We start from the raw sequence: 22531 nt of genomic DNA on the forward strand, positions 1-22531 counted from the left end.
TCAGTTCAACCATAATAAATCCATCAACACAGCACTAAAACCCTGAAATCATCTACCGGTTGAGTGATTACAACAAGTATTATACATGTAAGTCAAAGCACAAGACAACTCCACACCCACTGAACACTCACAAACACTTGGAACATAAACGTTTGAGTGTTAGTCAGTTTGAGTATTAGTCAAAGCAATGCCCAACCAAGTGTGGTTCATCTAAGTGGAGAGCTCTGTTCATCATGGTCTCCCATTTAGTGTAATGTCAAAGCACAGAGAAGAGATAGCATCCCATCCCATCCCATCCCATCCCATCCCTCCTCCTCCTCCTCTCCCTCGTCATGCCCCGTTCTCCTGCATGGAAGTGACAGAACTAAAAAACTAAACATTGTTTTAGTGGAGGCCGGAATAATGCATATGTGATTTACTTAGCCTCCCACTGCAGTCAGGTCACCACAGGAGGGTCAGGCAGGGACAACCAGGGAACAGGCACACACCCTCACGCATTCACAGGGAGGCACAAGCGCGCGCACACACGATCTCACTTTACTGACTGATATCAGTGTAACTTACATGTACACATGGCTTCCATCTCACTTTACTGACTGATATCAGTGTAACTTACATGTACACATGGCTTCCATCTCACTTTACTAACTGATATCAGTGTAACTTACATGTACACATGGCTTCCATCTCACTTTACTAACTGATATCAGTGTAACTTACATGTACACATGGCTTCCATCTCACTTTACTAACTGATATCAGTGTAACTTACATGTACACATGGCTTCCATCTCACTTTACTAACTGATATCAGTGTAACTTACATGTACACATGGCTTCCATCTCACTTTACTGACTGATATCAGTGTAACTTACATGTACACATGGCTTCCATCTCACTTTACTGACTGATATCAGTGTAACTTACATGTACACATGGCTTCCATCTCACTTTACTGACTGATATCAGTGTAACTTACATGTACACATGGCTTCCATCTCACTTTACTAACTGATATCAGTGTAACTTACATGTACACATGGCTTCCATCTCACTTTACTAACTGATATCAGTGTAACTTACATGTACACATGGCTTCCATCTCACTTTACTGACTGATATCAGTGTAACTTACATGTACACATGGCTTCCATCTCACTTTACTGACTGATATCAGTGTAACTTACATGTACACATGGCTTCCATCTCACTTTACTAACTGATATCAGTGTAACTTACATGTACACATGGCTTCCATCTCACTTTACTAACTGATATCAGTGTAACTTACATGTACACATGGCTTCCATCTCACTTTACTAACTGATATCAGTGTAACTTACATGTACACATGGCTTCCATCTCACTTTACTAACTGATATCAGTGTAACTTACATGTACACATGGCTTCCATCTCACTTTACTGACTGATATCAGTGTAACTTACATGTACACATGGCTTCCATCTCACTTTACTGACTGATATCAGTGTAACTTACATGTACACATGGCTTCCATCTCACTTTACTGACTGATATCAGTGTAACTTACATGTACACATGGCTTCCATCTCACTTTACTAACTGATATCAGTGTAACTTACATGTACACATGGCTTCCATCTCACTTTACTAACTGATATCAGTGTAACTTACATGTACACATGGCTTCCATCTCACTTTACTGACTGATATCAGTGTAACTTACATGTACACATGGCTTCCATCTCACTTTACTGACTGATATCAGTGTAACTTACATGTACACATGGCTTCCATCTCACTTTACTAACTGATATCAGTGTAACTTACATGTACACATGGCTTCCATCTCACTTTACTAACTGATATCAGTGTAACTTACATGTACACATGGCTTCCATCTCACTTTACTAACTGATATCAGTGTAACTTACATGTACACATGGCTTCCATCTCACTTTACTGACTGATATCAGTGTAACTTACATGTACACATGGCTTCCATCTCACTTTACTAACTGATATCAGTGTAGATGCAGCGGAACTCTACCAAAGGTTTGTATACGTTCTTCTTGACAGGTTACCATGGCAGGTTACCATGGTTTGTCAACCTTTTTGCCATCATCATTTGTGGCACCCTCATCACAGGAAAATTACATCGCCCAGTTCCCAAAACCACAACTCAAGTCAAAGAAGGATTCCCATTGGTATATGCACATTTATGAACGGGTGACGTGGCTCATTCGGCCAATAGGCTTCTTCCCCTGAACTCATTCACACACAATGTCGTAACTCCAGAGAGTAAAAGCACTCCAAGTGCGTAAATACACTCTGGGCAAAGACAGCTCTCCCCTCCTAACTAAGACAGACCTGCCTGCACCCCTCCGCTCCACACTCAAAACACTCACAGATTCAATGTTACAGACGAAACGCCTCTCAAATCTATTTATATTTGACTTATATAGATGCTAGTGAACAACTGCCTGCAGGACGAATATTGGCTGTGTGTTATAGTAGCCCTATATCAAACTTTACACATGGTACAGTACTGTAGATGCATGGTCTGTTTCTAGCCACCAGAGGGAGCCACAATGCAGCATTTCTGAGATATGAGAGACTTCCTCAAAGGAACACAGAAAACCATGGGAACACTGATTCGGATTTATGTTTTTTTTATTGAACATTTATTTAACTAGGCAAGTTAGTTAAGAACAAATTATTAATTACAATGACGGCCTACCCCGGCCAAACCTAACCAGGACGACGCTGGGCCAATGGTGCGCTGCCCTATGGGACTCCCAATCACGGCCTGTTGTGATACAGCCTGGAATCGAACCAGGTCTGTATTGACGCCTCTAGCACTGAGATGCAGTGCCTTAGACCGCTGCGCCACTGATGGGTAGGTGTGCAAGTTGAGTCTCAGTTACACAGAACAGTAACGATACAGGCCTAACCCTGAGATGTAGGCTAGTAAGCTACCTGTGACCCATCTACACCACAGACTGGAAAAAATACAGTATAGGAGAAGTCTACGCCTCCGCTAACAGGAGCTTCCTTACCCACAGTGTCAAAGCAAACTGCAAGCTGTGGAAACTTTACTGTTTGTGTGGTAGCCTAATATTTACAGTCTGTGGCAAAACATAGTGTGGTAAATGCAGTGTCTGTTTGAGTGATGAGCACATTTTTGTGTGGGCCAGCCCATCCTGAATTCCAACAGGAGACCTTGAGCAGACGAGGTTATAAAAATAGACCTCAAACACAATGAAAGACATCAAGGCGTGAGAGGAATTCTAAAGGAGGTATGATTAAGCTCCTTATTATGGCTGAGAGGCTACAGGTATGCAGTCCACAGCCAGAGTGTTTTACAGTCGATGGAGGGTTCAGGTGTGCAGGTGGCCTAAATCAGGCCTAAGCCTGAGAGAGTAGGCTACACCACATGCTCCTTCCACAGCTAATTCTCTCTGTTACGGGTAGAGGACTGGATTTCCTTAGGTTGGATTAATCAAACTGTTTACTCCTGGGTGATATAAAATACTGTACTTCAATATTAATCTCCTTTCTCCATAGCCTTTCGTACTTACCTAAATATAATGTACCTACATGATACTTTTCATTAGTAAACAAATGACATTATCAAGTCAATCAATCACTTAAAGAATTGTGAGACTAGGGTTAGACTTCCTATTTGCTACAGGAGGGAGCCTGTGTTGTAGTCAATCAATTACTTGAATTATATTTAGGTGAGTACGAAAGGCTATGGAGAAAGAGATGGTCGAAGTACAGTATTTCATATCACCCAAATCAAATTTTATTTGTCAAATGCCCCGAATACAACAGGTGTAGAACTTAGTGAAATGCTTACATACAAGCTCTTAACCAACACTGCTTTAAGTTAATAAAAAAAATTAAAAAAAATTGATAAGTAGAAAATAGAAGAAAAAAAAAAGATGAAAAAAATAATTAAACAGCAGCTGAAAAATAACAAGCGAGGCTCTATACAGGGGGTACCAGTACAGAGTCAATGTGCGGGAGCACCGGTTAGTCGAGGTAATTGCGGTAATATGTACATGTAGGTAGATTTAAAGTGACTATGCATAGATTATAAACAGAGAGTAGCAGCAGTGTAAAAGAGAGGTCTGGGTAGCCTTTTGATTAGCTGTTCAGGAGTCTTATGGCTTGGGGGTAGAAGCTGTTAAGAAGCCCTTTGGACCTCGACTTGGCGCAACGGTACGTTTGCCGTGCGGTAGCAGAGAGAACAGTCTATGACCACGGTGGCTGGAGTCTGATCATTTTTAGGGCCTTCCTCTGACACAGCCTGATATAGAGGTCCTGGATGGCAGGAAGCTTGGCCCCAATGATGTACTGGGCTGTACACACCACCCTCTGTAGTGCCTTGCGATCGGAGGCCGAGCAGTTGCCATACCAGGCAGTGATGCAACCAGTCTGGATGCTCTCAATGGTGCAGCTGAAGAACCTTTTGAGGATCTGAGGGCCCATGCCAAATCTTTTCAGTCTCCTGAGGGGGAATAGGCTTTGTCGTGCCCTCTTCACAACTATCTTGGTGTGTTTGGACCATGATAGTTTGTTGGTGATGTGGACACCAAGGATCTTGAAGCTCTCAACCTGGTCCACTACAGCCCCGTCGATGAGAATGGGGGCGTGCTCAGTCCTCCTTTTCCTGTAGTCCACAATCATCTCCTTTGTCTTGATCACGTTGAGGGAGAGGTTGTTGTCCTGGCACCACATGACCAGGTCTCTGACCTCCTCCCTATAGGCTGTCTCATCAATGTCGGTGATCAGGCCTACCACTGTTGTGTCATTGGCAAACTTGATGATGGTGTTGGAGTCGTGCCTGACCATGCAGTCATGAGTGAACTGGGAGTAGAGGAGGGGACTGAGCATGCACCCCTGAAGAGCCCCCGTGTTGAGGATCAGCGTGGTGGATGTGTTGTTCCTTAGCCTTTCCACCTGGGGGCGGCCCGTCAGGAAGTCCAGGATCCAGTTGCAGAGGGAGGTGTCCTTAGCTTAGTGATGAGCATTGAGGGCATTATGGTGTTGAACACTGAGCTGTAGTCAATGAATAGCATTCCCACATAGGTGTTATTTTTGTCCAGGTGGGAAAGGGCAGTGTTGAGTGCAATAGAGATTGCATCATCTGTAGATCTGTTGGGGCGGTATGCAAATTGGAGTGGGTCTAGGGTTTCTGGGATAATGGGATTGATGTGAGCCATGACCAGCCTTTCAAAGCACTTCATGGCTACAGACGTGAGTGCTACGGGTCGGTAGTCATTTAGGCAGGTTACCTTCGTGTTCTTGGGCACAGGGACTATGGTGGTCTGCTTGAAACATGTTGGTATTACAGACTTTGACAGGGAAAGGTTGAAAACGTCAGTGAAGACACTTGCCAGTTGGTCAGCAAATGCTCGGAGTACACGTCCTGGTAATCCGTCTGTCCCTGCGGCCTTGTGAATGTTGACCTGTTTAAAGGTCTTACTCACATCGGCTACAGAGAACGTGAACACAGTCCTCCGGAACAGCTGGTGCTCTCATACATGTTTCAGTGTTACTTGCCTCGAAGTGAGCATAGAAGTAATTTAGCTTGTCTGGTCGGTTCATGTCACTGGGCAGCTCGTGGCTGTGCTTCCCTTTGTAGTCTAATATTTTGCAAGCCCTGCCACATCCAACGAGCATCGGAGCCGGTGTAGTAGGTTTCAATCTTAGTGCTGTATTGACGCTTTAACTGTTTGATGGTTCGTCAGAGGGCATAGCGGGATTTCTTATAAGCTTCCGGGTTAGAGTCCCGCTCCAAGAAAGCGGCAGCTCTACCCTTTAGCTCAGTGCAAATTTTGCCTGCAATCCATGGCTTCTGGTTGGGATATGTACGTACAGTCACTGTGGGGACAACGTCATCGATGCACTTATTGATGAAGCCAGTGACGGATGTGGTGTGCTCCTCAATGCCATCGGAAGAATCCCGGAACATATTCCAGTCTGTGCTAGCAAAACAGTCCTATAGCTTAGCATCTGCTTCATCTTACCGCTTTCTTATTGACCGAGTCACTAGTGCTTCCAAGTTTTTGCTTGTAAGCAGGAATCAGGAGGATAGAATTATGGTCAGATTTGCCAAATGGAGGGCGAGGGAGAGCTTTGTACATGTCTCTGTGTGTGGAGTAAAGGTGGTCTAGAGTTTTTCCCTCTGGTTGCACATTTAACACGCTGATAGAAATTAGGTAAAACTGATGAGTTTCCCTGCATTAAAGTCCCTGGCCACTTGGAGTGCCGCCTCTGGATGAACGTTTTCCTGTTCGCTTATGGCCATATACAGCTCATTGAGTGCGGTCTTAGTGCCAGCATCGGTCTGCGGTGGTACAAGAAATATAGTTGTAAACTCTCTTCGTAAATAGTGTGGTCTACAGCTTATCATGTGATACTCTACCTCAGGCGAGAAATACCTCGAGACGTCCTTCGATTTCGTGCACCAGCTGTTTACAAATATGCATATGCCACCGCCCATTGTCTTACCAGAGGCCGCTGTTCTATCCTGCCGAAAAATCTTAAAACCAGCCAGCTGTATGTTAATCATGTCGTTGTTCAGCCACGAGTCATAGAAACATAAGATACAGTTTTCAAATGTCCCGTTGGTAGGATATACGTGCTCGTAGTTCATCTATTTTAATATCGAATGATTGTACGTTGGCTAATAGGACCGATGGTAAAAGTAGATTACCCACTCGGCGACGGATCCTTACAAGGCACCTGGACCCTCGTCCACGATATCTCTGTCTTTTCCTCCTGCGAATGACGGGGATGAGGGCCTTGTCGGGTGTCTGGAGTAAATCCTTCCCGTCCAACTCATTGAAGAAGAAGAATTCCTCCAGTACCGGGTGAGTAATCGCTGCCCTGATATCAAGAAGCAATTTTTGGTCATAAGACACAGTGGGAGAAACATTATATAACAAATAAGTTCCAAATAACGCAACAAAAAAAAACATACACAATAGCACAATTGGTTATGGGATCTTAAAGCGGCAGCCATGTCCTCCGGCGCAATTATTAAACCAGGAGTAAACAGTTTGATTAATCCAACCTAAGGAAATCCAGTCCTCTACCCGTAACAGAGAGAATTAGCTGTGGAAGGAGCATGTGGTGTAGCCTACTCTCTCAGGCTTAGGCCTGATTTAGGCCACCTGCACACCTGAACCCTCCATCGACTGTAAAACACTCTGGCTGTGGACTGCATACCTGTAGCCTCTCAGCCATAATAAGGAGCTTAATCATACCTCCTTTAGAATTCCTCTCACGCCTTGATGTCCTTCATTGAGGTCTATTTTTATGGCCTCGTCTGCTCAAGGTCTCCTGTTGGAATTCAGGATGTGATTAATGAAAAAAGGCTTTGGCTAGAGAAACCTTTGTGTGTAAATTCTCTATTAGTGTCAATGGGAAATGTGTGCAAATCTCAAGTTAGCTATTTAGATTTGGGTCAGGCTCTGAATGGAAAATCCCCATCACTTAAATTTGCATAACCATTGAACAGGAGACTCAAAAACTACACCTGCACTGAGAGACAGCCAGACTAAATCGAAGTAATAAACCAATATATGCCAATTAGCAGACACTTTTATCCAAAGCATACAAGACATGTTTTCTTAAAGTGAATCCTATTTCCCAGAGTGACCAAAAACATCACCCATAATATTTTTTCACAATTAAATTCCTCAGAATTTTAGAAAATGAACCCTCTCTCATCTGTTACCATCAGTGAGGCTGCATGCTTGGATTAGTGGGGGGCGGGGAACAATATTATAATGAGCTCAGATTGACATGCTCATACAGCGGGGGAAAAAAGTATTTGATCCCCTGCTGATTTTGTACGTTTGCCCACTTACAAAGAAATGATCAGTCTATAAATTTTAATACTAGGTTTATTTGAACAGTGCGAGACAGAATAACAACAAAAAAATCCAGAAAAACGCATGTAAAAAATGTTATAAAATGATTTGCATTATAATGAGGGAAATAAGTACTTGACCCCTCTGCAAAACATGACTTAGTACTTGGTGGCAAAACCCTTGTTGGCAATCACAGAGGTCAGACGTTTCTTGTAGTTGGCCACCAGGTTTGCACATATCTCAGGAGGGATTTTTGTCCCACTCCTCATTGCAGATCTTCTCCAAGTCATTAAAACCTGTTGAGGATCTTATCCCGATCTTATCCCGGTATTGGGATTCATTGTCATGTGACCATGGCGGGGAATTCAAAACTGCAAGAGTAATCATTTCAAAAAATCAAATAATCAACTATTTTCCTCCATTTGAAAGATATATCTTCTAAATCTAACCACGCTGTCCGATTTTCAGAGGCATTACGGAGAATGCATAAAGTTAGGTTATGTGAGGAGAGTACATTGACAATAGCTGCGTGTAATGTTTAGCCAATTCAAAGAAGGGCATCAACAGACAGAAAACTAGCTAGAATTATGCACTTACCTTTGACAATCTGCATCAGATGACACTCATAGGACATTATGTTATACAATACATGCATTTTTAGTTCCATCAAGTTCATATTTATATCCAAAAACAGCATTTACAGTCGCGGTGAAATTCAGAATTTTTTTCGGCTCGAATGCACCCAGTGAATCCAGCATTACAAATCACGGAATTACTATTCGAAAACATTGGTAAATTATAATATTGTCATTCAAAGAATAATATATTATCATCTCGTAATTGCTACCGAATGGCCAGATCTCAAAATAACTTTACTGGGAAATCACATTTTGCATAAACTGGGTACTATGCTAACAACAATAAGCTATATGCTAAGCTAAGCTAAGCTATACCGTTAGCATTAGCATCATCTAATATCGATAATAACATTCTAAATATCCCCTTACCTTTGATTATCTCCATCAGAAGGCGCTGCCAGAGATCCCAGGTCCAGAACAAATGTGGTTTCTTTTGACAAAGTTCATAATTTATGTCCAAATAGTTAGCGTTCAGTAGGCTCCCACAAAATGAGGTGGGCAGTGTAAAGTCACGTCGAAAAGCTAAAGAAAACCTAGTAAATAATCTATTTACGTTTGTTTAAACATGTCAAACGTTGTTCATCATTAATCTTTTGGTCCATTTTTAACGTGAAACATCAGTAAACATCAGTAATATTTTCACACAACCTATCAAGTGTCTAGAATAAACGATAATGACAAAGGCACTCTTCTCAGATTCATGCGCAGGCGCAAAAAATGAAGTGATGACGTGTCAACTTGTAAGCTTTCTTATTCGGTCTGTATTCATCACAGATGCTTCCAACAACTTTCTAAAGATCGTTGACATCTAGTGGAAGCAGTAGGAGTTGCGAACTGAATCCTTTCTCACTGTGGTATCTTTAAAACAATGACACTAAATAGTACAGTCACAAAATTCTCATTTTTTTTAATCTATTTTTCACAGGTTTTTGCCTGCAATATGAGTTTTGTTATACTTACAGACACCATTCAAACTGTTTTAGAAAATTCAGAGTGTTTTCTATCCGAATGTGTAAATAATATGCATATCCTAGCTTCTGAGTTGGTGTAGGAGGCAGTTAAAAATTGCCACATATTTTTTTCAAAATTCTCAATACTGCCCCCGTGGCCCGTAGAGGTTAAGGTTTCGAGGCTGACGTTTGGCAACTCGAACCTTCAGCTCCCTACACAGATTTTCTATGGGATTAAGGTCTGGAGACTGGCTAGGCCACTCCAGGACCTTCCAGGACCTTAATGTGCTTCTTCTTGAGCCACTCCTTTGTTGCCTTGGCCGTGTGTTTTGGGTCATTGTCATGCTGGAATACCCATCCACGACCCATTTTCAATGCCCTGGCTGAGGGAAGGAGGTTCTCACCCAAGATTTGACAGTACATGGCCCCGTCCATCGTCCCTTTGATGCGGTGAAGTTGTCCTGTCCCCTTAGCAGAAAAACACCCCCAAAGCATAATGTTTCCACCTCCATGTTTGACGGTGGGGATGGTGTTCTTGGGGGTCATAGGCAGCATTCCTCCTCCTCCAAACACAGCAAGTTGAGTTGATGCCAAAGAGCTCCATTTTGGTCTCATCTGACCACAACACTTTCACCCAGTTGTCCTCTGAATCATTCAGATGTTCATTGGCAAACTTCAGACGGGCATGTATATGTGCTTTCTTGAGTAGGGGGACCTTGCGGGTGCTGCAGGATTTCAGTCCTTCACGGCGTAGTGTGTTACCAATTGTTTTCTTGGTGACTATGGTCCCAGCTGCCTTGAGATCATTGACAAGATCCTCCCGTGTAGTTCTGGGCTGATTCCTCACCGTTCTCATGATCATTGCAACTCCACGAGGTGAGATCTTGCATGGAGCCCCAGGCCGAGGGATATTGACAGTTCTTTTGTGTTTCTTCCATTTGCGAATAATCGCACCAACTGTTGTCACCTTCTCACCAAGCTGCTTGGCGATGGTCTTGTAGCCCATTCCAGCCTTGTGTTGGTCTACAATCTTGTCCCTGACATCCTTGGAGAGCTCTTTGGTCTTGGCCATGGTGGAGAGTTTGGAATCTGATTGATTGATTGCTTCTGTGGACAGGTGTCTTTTATACAGGTAACAAGCTGAGATTAGGAGCACTCCCTTTAAGAGTGTGCTCCTAATCTCAGCTCGTTACCTGTATAAAAGACACCTGGGAGCCAGAAATCTTTCTGATTGAGAGGGGGTCAAATACTTATTTCCCTCATTAAAATGCAAATCAATTTATAACATTTCTGACATGTGTTTTTCTGGATATTTTTGTTGTTATTCTGTCTCTCACTGTTCAAATAAACCTACCATTAAAATTATAGACTGATCCTTTCTTTGTCAGTGTGCAAACGTACAAAATCAGCAGGGGATCAAATACTTTTTTCCCCCACTGTAATTGCCCCGTCACATACTCCTGTGTTAACTTGTTGGCCGTTCAGCATGAACCTGATTCCCGGTCTATGGCTGGAGAGCCCCCGTCCCCGCAGGAGGCCTTTTGTCTCTTGGTAGGCAGTAATTGTAAATAATAATTTGTTCTTAACTGACCTGCCTAGTTAAATAAAAGGTGCATTTAAAAAAATTTTTTTTAAAAAGAGCAACAAATGGATCAAATTTAAGATCATGATTCAGAATTTTAACACTCAATTATCACAGTGAATTATTATAATGTTTGTTTATGTGTTAATTAATCCCATAAGGGATGGGTTGCCAACTGGCGATTTGATAATAACATACTATGTCTGGATGTAGCCTTCCTGTCTTCAAATCTGGGTGTGCTAGGTATGTTAGCTAGTTAGCTAGCTAGCTGCTAGTTAGCTAGCTAGCTAGCTATCTATCTTCAATTCTAGCTGTGAGTGCTACTGTAACTAGCTTGCTAAGTTATATAGCTGAGAAGAGTAAAACAGATCAATCAATCAGTTATAGAACAGATACTGTATCCTCAAACACATAACACAGAGAGAAATATAGCATTTTCACCCCCTCTTCTGCCTCACACCCCTCCTCGTGCTTCTCTACCATTAAAATTATAGACTGATCATTTCTTCATTTCTGATCATTTCTGATCAAATACTTTTCCCCCCCCACTGTAAGGTCCCACAGTTGACAGTGCACGTAACGGCAAAAACCAAGCCATCAGGTTGAAGAAATTCTCCGTAGAGCTCCAAAGACAGGATTGTGTCAAAGGTTACCAAAACATTTATGCAGCATTGAAGTCCCCAAGAACACAGTGAGCGCCATCATTCTTAAATGGACGTTTGGAACCACCAAGACTCTTCCTAGAGCTGGGCAATCGGGGGAGAAGGGCCTTGGTCAGGGAGGTGACCAACAACCCGACGATCACTCTGACAGAGGTCCAGAGTTCCTCTGTGAAGATGGGAGAATCTTCCAGAAGGACAACCATCTCTGTAGCACTCTACCAATCAGACCTTTATGGTAGAGTGGCCAGACAAAAGCCACTCCTCAGTAAAAGGCACATGACAGCCCACTTGGAGTTTGCCAAAAGGCACCTAAAGGACTCTCAGACCATGAGAAACAAGATTCTCTGGTCTGATGAAACCAAGATTGAACTCTTTGGCCTGAATGTCAAGCATCACGTCTGGAGGAAACCAGGCACTGGTCATCACCTGGCCAATACCATCCCTACGGTGAAGTGTGGTGGTGGCAGCACCATGCTGAGGGGAAGTTTTTCAGCGGCAGGGACCGGGAGACTAGTCAGGATTTGTTTGGCGCCCCCTTGTGTACTAAGCCAGTAATACTGTAAATCCCGGGATGGGAGAAGGACGTTATGACAATATGAAAATCTGGATACTGCCCAGCCCTAGTGTATGCACATTTATGGACAGGTGATGTGGCTCGTTCGGCCAATAGGATGCTCCCCCTGAACTCATTATTTTGACAGAAGGGGAAGCAAGACATTTTCACATTGGGCTTTACTAATGAGCCAGCATGTGTCACTTTATCGATTGTACCATCAGCTGGCATCCTCCACACGTGACCCAATTTGACTGTGCTTGACCATTGACGGACTGTGAACTTTTAAGTTAACTAGAAAAATTGTGTTGAGTAACTTTTAAAGTAAGTCTCGAATTCACCTCTATGATGAGAACAGCATTGGGTTAAACGGAACCCTCAAAACAAGGGTGAGTGGAAGTTTAACTAAGGAAGCACCAAATGACATCGCCTGGTTACAAACATAATAGTTAGCACATGACACAGAACAAACAGATCCAGAACCAGAACCAGCCTACCAACAACTTACCTTTCTCTGATGAACTCCGTAAGTTCCTTGGAAGAGATTTGACCATGCTTCATGTTGTGGTAGAGAACATCAAATCCATTGTTTTTTTCACCCTGAGGGGAAAGAAAAGAATAAAAAAAAAGAAGAGATGATTAGCCTAGTCAACTGAAATACCGGTTCCTCCATGCTTTACTGCCCTGGCCTTCTCCACCATGAGCCTCCTCAAGGTCTGCATGGCTGTTGGTTGCATCGCCAGCAGCCTCGACTGGTCCACCATAGTCATCCTGGCCATAGTGTTTAGGTTCTACTATGCTCCCTATACGTTTCTATGGTCCCTACAATGGTTCTAACAATCCATGTACAGTTCTATGCTCTCTAAAATGTGGTCCCTATTCGGTTTTATGCTCCCTAAAACGGTTCCAACGGTCTCTATATGGTTCTATGCTCCCTGGAACAGTTCTACAATCCCTATACACTCAGTATGTTCTGAATAACGTTGATGGAGCAGGTTGAAGATGAGACTGTGTAGATTGTGACAGTGCTGACTATAGACCACTATTCTGTGTGTTTGTGTAGCAGTAACCATCACTACTCTGGATTGGTGTCCAGTTGCAACAGTGGGTTTAAAAAAAAAATACATACACCACTCTATAATTCATATGCCGTGGACATGTGTAAAACTGTCTGAAGTTTGGCTACTGTTTGTTTGTTCAGAACCTAAGTAAAAACCTCAAACCAAGTTTATTCAACCCACTGGGTGCCTCAGCTGCAAGCGCAACATACACGCACATATTTATACCTTCTGACTAGGCAGAGTCACCTCCTTGCATGTCTAAGATAAACATTCGTTCTCTGTTGCTAGGCAGGAACTCAGTCTGTTCCTCTTACTGGTATTGTCAAGCCTGCCTAAGTCCTCTGGCCCCTTCCCAGAGGTTTCTTCTCTTCAACTGTTGAGCTTAACTGGAGTTGAGTTCCACATCCCTCCTTGTCCTAGTTCTACAGAACCTGGAACTGAGACTAGATTGTTACCCTTCGCCTCCTTCCTTAGAAATATTCACTTCACTGATCCAAAATACACAAACTTTACCAAACCACAATACAAACAGCAGCTTTTCTGTAGCCCGGGTACCAGTCTCTTTAGCACACATTCCATTCCTTGTACTCCTTGTCATGCCAAAGTTGTTTAACATGACAGGAGTGGCAAGGAGTGGAATGATTGCTAAACAGACTGGAACTCAGACTTGCTTTCCTGACCTCAGGCTCTCTGTTTGAATCGTAGGCTATGCGTTAGGGAAGTTCAAAGGTCGTTTGAGGAATACCTTACAGTGCCCTGATCTGACTCCTACGCATTATGAGGTCAAACACAAAACTGACCTAAGATCAGTTTAGGTGTCCGCATGCTTCCCACCAGAAACAGTTCAGAAGAGTTTGTGTATATATTATGATGACATTTTCTGACGTTTTTGTTCGTTTTGGACTTTGGCTATTCGGGCACACAAGCCTACGCCCCTTCGTCAGTGAATGGTCAACAATAGGGATTCATCAATAAAGTCTTTGTTGTCATTCAAAAGAGAGAAGATTTGTTTTCATGCACATTTTTCCATTGAGAAATACTGCACCAAATCTTAGATGTAAAATTGCACGCCTAAGATCTCCTCTGTAAAAACACCAAAATTAATGACAGATTTCTTGAGTTATATTTGATTAATTCTGATTATTTTGAGTAAATGTACTGGCTACAGCGTCTCAAAATGGACAAACAGTACTATTCTCGTTTTTCAAGCGTAGGTATTTTAAGGGTGTATGCAAGCACACTCGTTTGGTTGGCCTAGCCGAGCTCCAGCCCAACTGAAGCATGCTGATACCTAGAGGCTACTTCCTCCAGCAGCAAAGGGCTGCCCTGTGGCAGAGCCTAGGTATGTCCAACAGGGGGAAGAAATGAGCAAGCGCATAGTAACTGACCTGGATCCAACCTGGTTTATCAGGCCTACTCAAGGGAAACTCAGGAAACTAATTCCACAACTCCTCAACCTTTGACTTCCTCTTTAGCATGTGGCCCTGTATAACAGAGATCACATGCCAACAAAGACCAAATGTTCCTCTTACATGAATAAATTACACAATCAATAGTTATTTCTGTACTATGAAACACAATCAATAGTTATTACTGTATTATTAAACAATCAATGTATTACTGTACTATGACAACTTCCGTACAAATGACTAACTGACTGCTACATCCTACAAAACTAGCTTTGAAACACAATAGGAAGGGGATGAATAAAGGGACAAAACCTTGGCAGGACGCTGTGGTTCACCGTGTCAACTGAACTAACCCGTGACTGCCACACAGCCACTTCCTGGTCGCTTCCACAGTCAGCAATTTGTATCAGTACCATACATCATCATGACACCCCGCTGTGATCATTTAACACATGGGTTCATCCAAGAGGTCAGGGGAGGCTCATGCCAAACAAACCTGCAGCCTGGTGCAAATGACGATAGATATTTGCAGGGCAAAGAAAAATAATTAGAGAAAGAGGAAAAGCAGAAAAGTCATTTCCTGCAGCCAGACAGAACAGTAATGATATAGAAGACTTCCTGTTAGAGTGTGGTTATTTAAAACAGTCCAGACTGTGTCAAAATTAAAAATACCAAATGGCACTCTATTCCCTATATAATAGTGCACTACTTTTGACCAGGGCCCGCACAGTGCTCTGCTAAAAAGTATTGCACTATAGGGAATAGGGTGCTATTTCAGACACAGCCCATGCCTCAACTCTGTGGCTATAATCAATAGTGACTTAAGCTTTAGCACATGACTCACACAGCATGCATCACATAGGCTATCCTAGGCTAACAGCTGCAAATTCTGTCCCGTCTGCTAACTACTCTACAGACCTCAGTCACTGACTGCAATAACTAGATACCAGGGAAGCTGCAGAGAGTGAGAGACGGAGAGTGAGAGAAACTTAGACAGAGGAAGAGACAGAGAGTCTGAGACAAAATACAACTCCAAAACAGGAAGGGCTAATATTCTGTGCTTTTGGAATGCAGCAATATAAAATAAATACAAAAGCAAAATAAAAAAATAAAAAAGGAAGGAAACAGGTCTGGGCGTTTTGGCTTTTTCCACCCCACCAGTACAATGCCCCATAGTAACTTGTGAAGAACAGAGACACATTCTATACAAGGCAACAACTTCTGTGGTTTGAAAACCCACCATGCTGTGTTATATCACTACTCAGAGTTGAAGAAAGAACAGCATAAAGAAGTGTGGTACTAGAAGTGGCACATGGCTCTTGACTTGAAATGCACCCTTTGGAGATTCATTGACCAAGTGATTAATATTCTAACCACACATTGTGAAATTCAAGACCAGTCATTACTCTTGGCCTGGCAGTGAGTGGCCTGTTTAAGACTGCAGTGCCCTCCACCCAGTGAGAGATAGCATGTGAAGGGGTTGGGCGCGCATATCAATCCATGCCTCTGTGGAGTGAGACTAGAGATGCTCACAATGTCCAATTGAAAGAGCTCAAAGCTTCCCAAGAACTGAGAGAGCTAAGAGCGAGAGAGAACGAGAGCGGAAGTCGAGAGAGCGGGAGCCGGAGAGAGAGATAGCCAGAGAGAGAGGGAGCGGTAACTTAAATGTCATGAACAGTCAAAATCATGTTTTTCATGAAATTTGGTTGAAACCAGACCAAAGTATGATGACCAAAGTGGGTTCGATTACAGGCTTAAATTGTTTCTAGCCATTTTGAGCCTGTAATTGAACTCACAAATGCTGATGCTCCAGATACTCTAGTCTAAAGGCCAGTTTTATTGCTTCTTTAAAATCAGCACAACAGTTTTCAGCTGTACTAACAAAATTGCAAAAGGGTTTTCTAATGATCAATTAGCCTTTTAAAATTATAAACTTGGATTAGCTAACACAACGTAACATTGGAACACAGGAGTGATGGTTGCTGATAATGGGCCTCTACGCCTACGTAGATATTAATTTTTTTTATTTTTAAATCAGCCGTTTCCAGCTATAGTAGTCATATACAACATTAAAAATGTCTACAATGTATTTCTGATCAATTTGATGTTATTCTTTTCTTTCAAAAACAAGTGAATTTCTAAGTGACCCCAAACATTGGAAAATGTATACACAACCATTCCATATACATTTAACATACATGATACTTTTATATAAAGAAATCACATAAAAATAATACATGACTGAACATAAGCTCTTTAATCCCACCCCTCAGCCACCCTCAGCCCATCACCAGAGACCACCCTCAGCCCAGCACCAGAGACCACCCTCAGCCCATCACCAGAGACCACCCTCAGCCCATCACCAGAGACCACCCTCAGCCCATCACCAGAGAGCACCCTCGTTTGGGGCCATATTTCAACTGTGCTGTTTTACATACATTTGTATCCACAGATTGTGAGCTAAAAGATGAAAACCTTTCCTACGAGTATTATTATATAATTTATTGGCTGACTATGGCTTTCCAAATCGACCAACTGCTATTTGTAAGGTTCATTTTAAGTGAATGTTGTGATTTAACCATTCCTGAACCTGTGAGTGTGCGTGTGTGAGAGTGTGCGTGTGTGAGAGTGTGAGAGTGTGAGAGATTGAGAAATGGGGCATAAAACATTCTGTTGGTGGCAAGAAGTTTGTATAATGATTTAAATGACTTGTTTCTGCACTGATCAAGTTTGATAATAAAAGTTACTGGTCCCTTCCCCCATGTCAAACACTTGGATTCAGGAGACAATACAACAACATGCTAATTTTATACCACAATACACAGTGGTGAGCTTTTTGAAGTCGGTCCTTAGTACAAAATAATAAAGTTTTCAATTTCGGTAAAAAATGTTTTACATTAAATGCATTATGAAATGATATTAAAATCATGAGCTTTTTTAACAAAATTACAAAGCCAAAAACAGTGAAAATATTCCATTGTCTCTGTCAGGTCCACATTTGGTAGACAGAAAAATAGGAAATTACCAAACATTTCAGTTGTGTACATTACTTTGTTTTTATTTGATTACTTAATTATTTTTAAAATATATTTTATATATATATATATATATTTTTTTTTTATTTTATTATAAAGCCATCGCCTCATCTCTGAGCAGGCAGTAGCAGCCAGCCAATCTAATGTTATCTTTGTGCTCTCCATACTGTGCGGTCTTTATTCATCCTATTTAGCTAGACTAGCCTGCCTAAGTATGCTGCAGAGCTGTCTGACGAAGTCATTCTACTAGTTCTTTTAAAGTAGATAAGGCATACTTTCACAAACTGTCTCTATCCCTCTCATCGTTGTGTACATTGCTCTCTCATGCGGTCTGAGTGTATCTAACCTAACATCGCAGGCATAAAAGTGTATCCGTCTCTGTCTGAGCCTTATGCTGTACCTTAGTGGTCGGAGCCGGAAATAACAGGTGCAATTGGTGGTCATTACAGTTGATTACCACATTTCTGCGCTGAACTGTTGAATATTTGCTTAATGAAAACTACGTCCCTTCAACCCAGCGTCCCACATAGTTCTGGATTTAATCTCTCTAGAGCAGTGGTCACCAACCTTTTCTGAGTCAAGATCACTTGGAGTCAAAATGGGGGGGTTAATCGCTCACTACTAACAATACAACAGGCTATGTTTATACCACAATACAACAACATACTATTTTTATACCACAATACAACATGCTATTTTTATACCACAATACAACATCATGCTATTTTTATGCTACTTATATGCAGCGTAAAAGACTGGATCGCTAGAGCGCTGCTATGCTTCTCTGCTACAGTCAGCAAAAAAATGTGGAACAGTACACTTTGCTTCTTGAAAGTGCTGTATCTTGAAAACTTGATTGTTGTCATGCAAACCAATTTTGGGACTGTATCAACAGTAGACTAATGAACAAAATACCTAAAGATAGTTTTTGAGTGGATTATTTCTTTAAAGTCAAGATGGTGTCTGTTGAACTCTTGATTGGAACAGGTGAATGGAACCTGCTTAGAAGACACCCAAGATACAGTTTAACAGTTTTCAACCATTTAATACCTCTCATTTGTATACCTTTGTCAAATGTACTTTTTAGCCATCTATTGCTTTGGTATTAGTTTATCCTTACTGGAAATCATTCTTGCTTTGTCAATCATCATCATGGAACTATGTGACAAATCTGGGCCTTTTGTGAGTATAAAACATTTACATTTTTGTTGATGCCAAGAAACTACATCAAGTCTTTTCTTGGAAACATAAACAAATATGTTGGAACCGTCTCTGTAGAGCATCTAAGGAAGTGGTTAGTTATTAAATAATGTTTAGACATTGCTTAAAAAAGGTCAAATGCAGCAGTTTCTATCTCAATATCAAATAATTTAGGTAACAATTAAGTACCTTACTGTGATTGTTTGTTTTCAATTAAAATGGTCAAAAACAAAAATAGCTTCTTAGCAAAGAATTTAGCTAGGACTGTCTGGGAGTGGTCTTAGTGGGGAGGAGAACATTTTTATTGACAGAGAGGTTTGGAACTCTTATTGGACTATTAACCAATATATGTTGATGTCACCATGCAGGCCAAAACTCCATCCCAAGAAAATGGTCTTTTAAAAAACAACTCTTACACTAAAAGGGCATTATCATAATTTTCACAATATTATTCCAACCTCAATGTGTTTTTATTTTTACTATTTTCAACATTGTAGAATAATAGTGAAAACATAACTGAAATAACACATATGGAATCATGTAGTAACCAAAAAGTGTTAAACAAAGCAACATATATTTTAGATTTGAGATTCTTCAAAGTAGAAACCCTTTGCCTTGATGACAGCTTTGCACACTCTTGGCATTCTCAACAAGCTTCATGAGGTAGTCACCTGGAATGCATTTCAATTAACAGGTGTGCCTTGTTAAATTTGTGGAATTTCTTTCCTTCTTAATGCGTTTGAGCCAATCAGTTGTGTTGTGACAATGTAGGGGTGGTATACAGAAGATAGCCATATTATGGCAAGAACAGCTCAAATAAGCAAAGAGAAATGACTGTCAATCATTACTTTAAAGACATGAAGGTCAGTCAATTGGAAAATTTCAAGAACTTTGAAAGTTTCTTCAAGTGCAGTCACAAAAACTCACAAGTGCTATGATGAAACTGGCTTTCATGAGGACTGCTACAGGAAAGGAAGACCCAGAGTTACCTCTGCTGCAGAGGATAAGTTCATTAGTTACCAGCCTCAGAAATTACAGCCCAAATAAATGCTTCAGAGTTCAAGTAACATATACATCTCAACATCAACTGTTCAGAGGAGACTGCGTGAATCCGGTCTTCATGGTCGAATTGCTGCAAATAAACCACCACTTAAGGACACCAATAAGAAGAAACTTGCTTGGGCCAAGAAACATGAGCAATAGACATCAGCCCGGTGGAAATCTGTCCTTTGGTCTGATGAGTCCACATTTGAGATTTTTGGTTCCAACCGCCATGTCTTTGTAAGACGCAGAGTAGGTGAACGGATGATCTCTGCATGTGTGGTTCCCACCGTGAAGCATGGAGGAGGAGTTGTGATGGTCTTGGGGTGCTTTGCTGGTGACACAGTCTGTGATTTATTTAGAAGTCAAGGCACACTTAACCAGCATGGTTACCACAGTATTCTGCAGCGATACGCCATCCCATCTGGTTTGCGCTTAGTGGGTGGGACTATCATTTGTTTTTCAACAGGACAATGGCCCAACAAGATCTGGTACAATGCTGTGTACTACTCCCTTCCCAGAACAGCGCAAACTGGCGCTAACCAGAATAGAAAGAGGAATGGGAGAACCCAGTGCACAACTGAGCAAGAGGACAAGTACACTAGAGTGTCTAGTTTGAGAAACAGACGCCTCACAAGTCCTCAACTGGCAGCTTCATTAAATAGTACCCGCAAAACACCAGTCTCAACGTCAACAGTGAAGAGGTGACTCCAGGATGATGGCCTTCTAGGCAGAGTTGCAAGAAAAAGCTATATCTCAGACTGGGCAATAAAAATAAAAGATTAAGATGGTCAAAAGAACAAAAGACACTGGACAGAGGAAGATTGGAAAAAAGTGTTATGGACAGACAAATCTAAGTTGGAGGTGTTCGGATCACAAAGAAGAACATTTGTGAGACGCAGAAAAAAATTGAAAAGATGCTGGAAGAGTACCTGATGCCATCTGTCAAGCATGGTGGAGGCAATGTGATGGTCTGGGGGTGCTTTGGTGGTGGTAAAGTGGGAAGTTCGTACAAGGTAAAAGGGATCTTGAAGAAGGAAGGCTATCACTCCATTTTACAAAGCCATGCCATACCCTGTGGACGGCGCTTAATTGGAGCCAATTTCTTCCTACAACAGGACAATGAACCAAAGCACAGCTCCAAACTATGCAAGAGCTATTTAGGGAAGATGCAGTCAGCTGGTATTCGGTCTATAATGAAGTGGCCAGCACAGTCACCGAATCTCAACCCTGTTGAGGGAGCAGCTTGACCGTATGGTACGTAAGAAGTACCCATCAAGCCAATCCAACTTGTGGGAGGTGCTTTAGGAAGCATGGGGTGAAATCTCTTCAGATTACCTCAACAAATTGACAACTAGAATGCCAAAAGGTGTGCAAGGCTGTAATTGCTGCAAATGGAGGATTCTTTGATGAAAGCAAAGTTTGAAGGACACAATTATTATTTCAATTAAAAATCATTATTTAGAACCTTGTCAACATCTTGACTTTATTTGCTATTCATTTTGCAACTCATTTCATGCATGTTTTCAAGGAAAACAAGTGACCCCAAACTTTTAAACGGTAGTGTATCAAATGTCCTACCACTCCTATGTCCGCACCACTAAGGTCTATGACAGAATCCTAAATCTAACTGAAGGGTGGGATGACAACCACCACGCTGCTCCATGTCCTGTGAAAAGAGGCCATTCTATGCCAGGGTTCTATGCCAATAAGAGGCATCCATTCTATGCCAATATAACCACATGTAGTCAGCAATAAGACTACAACTTTCCATATCCTGTGGAAGTTATTACTTTATGGCTGAATTGCTGCTTATGTAAATGTATGGGATTAGAACTTGTCTATTCCACTTTCCCCTCCTACTGCAATAACGCTACAGTATACCCTTTCTCTACCTACTATGTGTGTGCATGCGTACTTATGTACCAAACCTGGTGGTACTGTGGTTTGGCAATGCCTTGTGAGAGAGAGACAGTACAGAACTGAACTCTGATGATCATGAATTCACACTAATTTCAGTCACAAAACATGCTTTAGTTAACAAGAGGTGGCCTGTGGCTTTTCTCTCTGGTCTTAGCAATTATCTGTCTGAGCAACACCAACATTGTGTTAATTGTTCCGTTTGCTTTAGGTCGAACAAATGATGCTAAATTTGATTTATGGGAAATAGCATCAAACTTCCCATTTGAGCCAACCATGAAATGTACACAATGGCAAATAAAATGGATTTGGCAAGTGAAAACAAAGGAAAACAGGAAATTGCTGTGCATAGAGCAGAACTATAGCCCCGGAGCAGAAAAGGGTAGCTTTGAAACTCAGACAAACTAGAATATAGGAGAGAATTAGCAATAGCAACCAGACTAATGAGCACATTAGCCAGCAGAACAGAAGATGACTCTTCATCCAAATTTCATGATTTGATTCGTAAGATGTGGAAAAACAAAACATGGTTTATTTTTCACATTAAAATAAATAGCGTTACAATCCTTGGTTGAGGCAACGCCCTGAATCATCAACGCCCTGAATCAT

The 22531-nt window shown here is 41.7% G+C and overlaps 1 protein-coding gene across 5 annotated transcripts in view; it reads right to left on the bottom strand.

Moving 5' to 3' along the window:
• The window catches only part of LOC115159857 (F-BAR domain only protein 2), an 88057-nt gene that overhangs the window by 50971 nt on the left and 14555 nt on the right, over positions 1–22531 (bottom strand). For all 5 annotated transcript variants that reach the window (XM_029709921.1, XM_029709923.1, XM_029709925.1 and 2 more), the window contains exon 2: positions 12765–12856. In XM_029709921.1, the coding sequence (XP_029565781.1) occupies positions 12765–12856 (92 nt within the window). The remainder of the gene's footprint in view (positions 1–12764; positions 12857–22531) is intronic.

This window comes from Salmo trutta, chromosome 23, assembly GCF_901001165.1.
Source record: "Salmo trutta chromosome 23, fSalTru1.1, whole genome shotgun sequence".
Classification (NCBI taxonomy): domain Eukaryota; kingdom Metazoa; phylum Chordata; class Actinopteri; order Salmoniformes; family Salmonidae; genus Salmo; species Salmo trutta.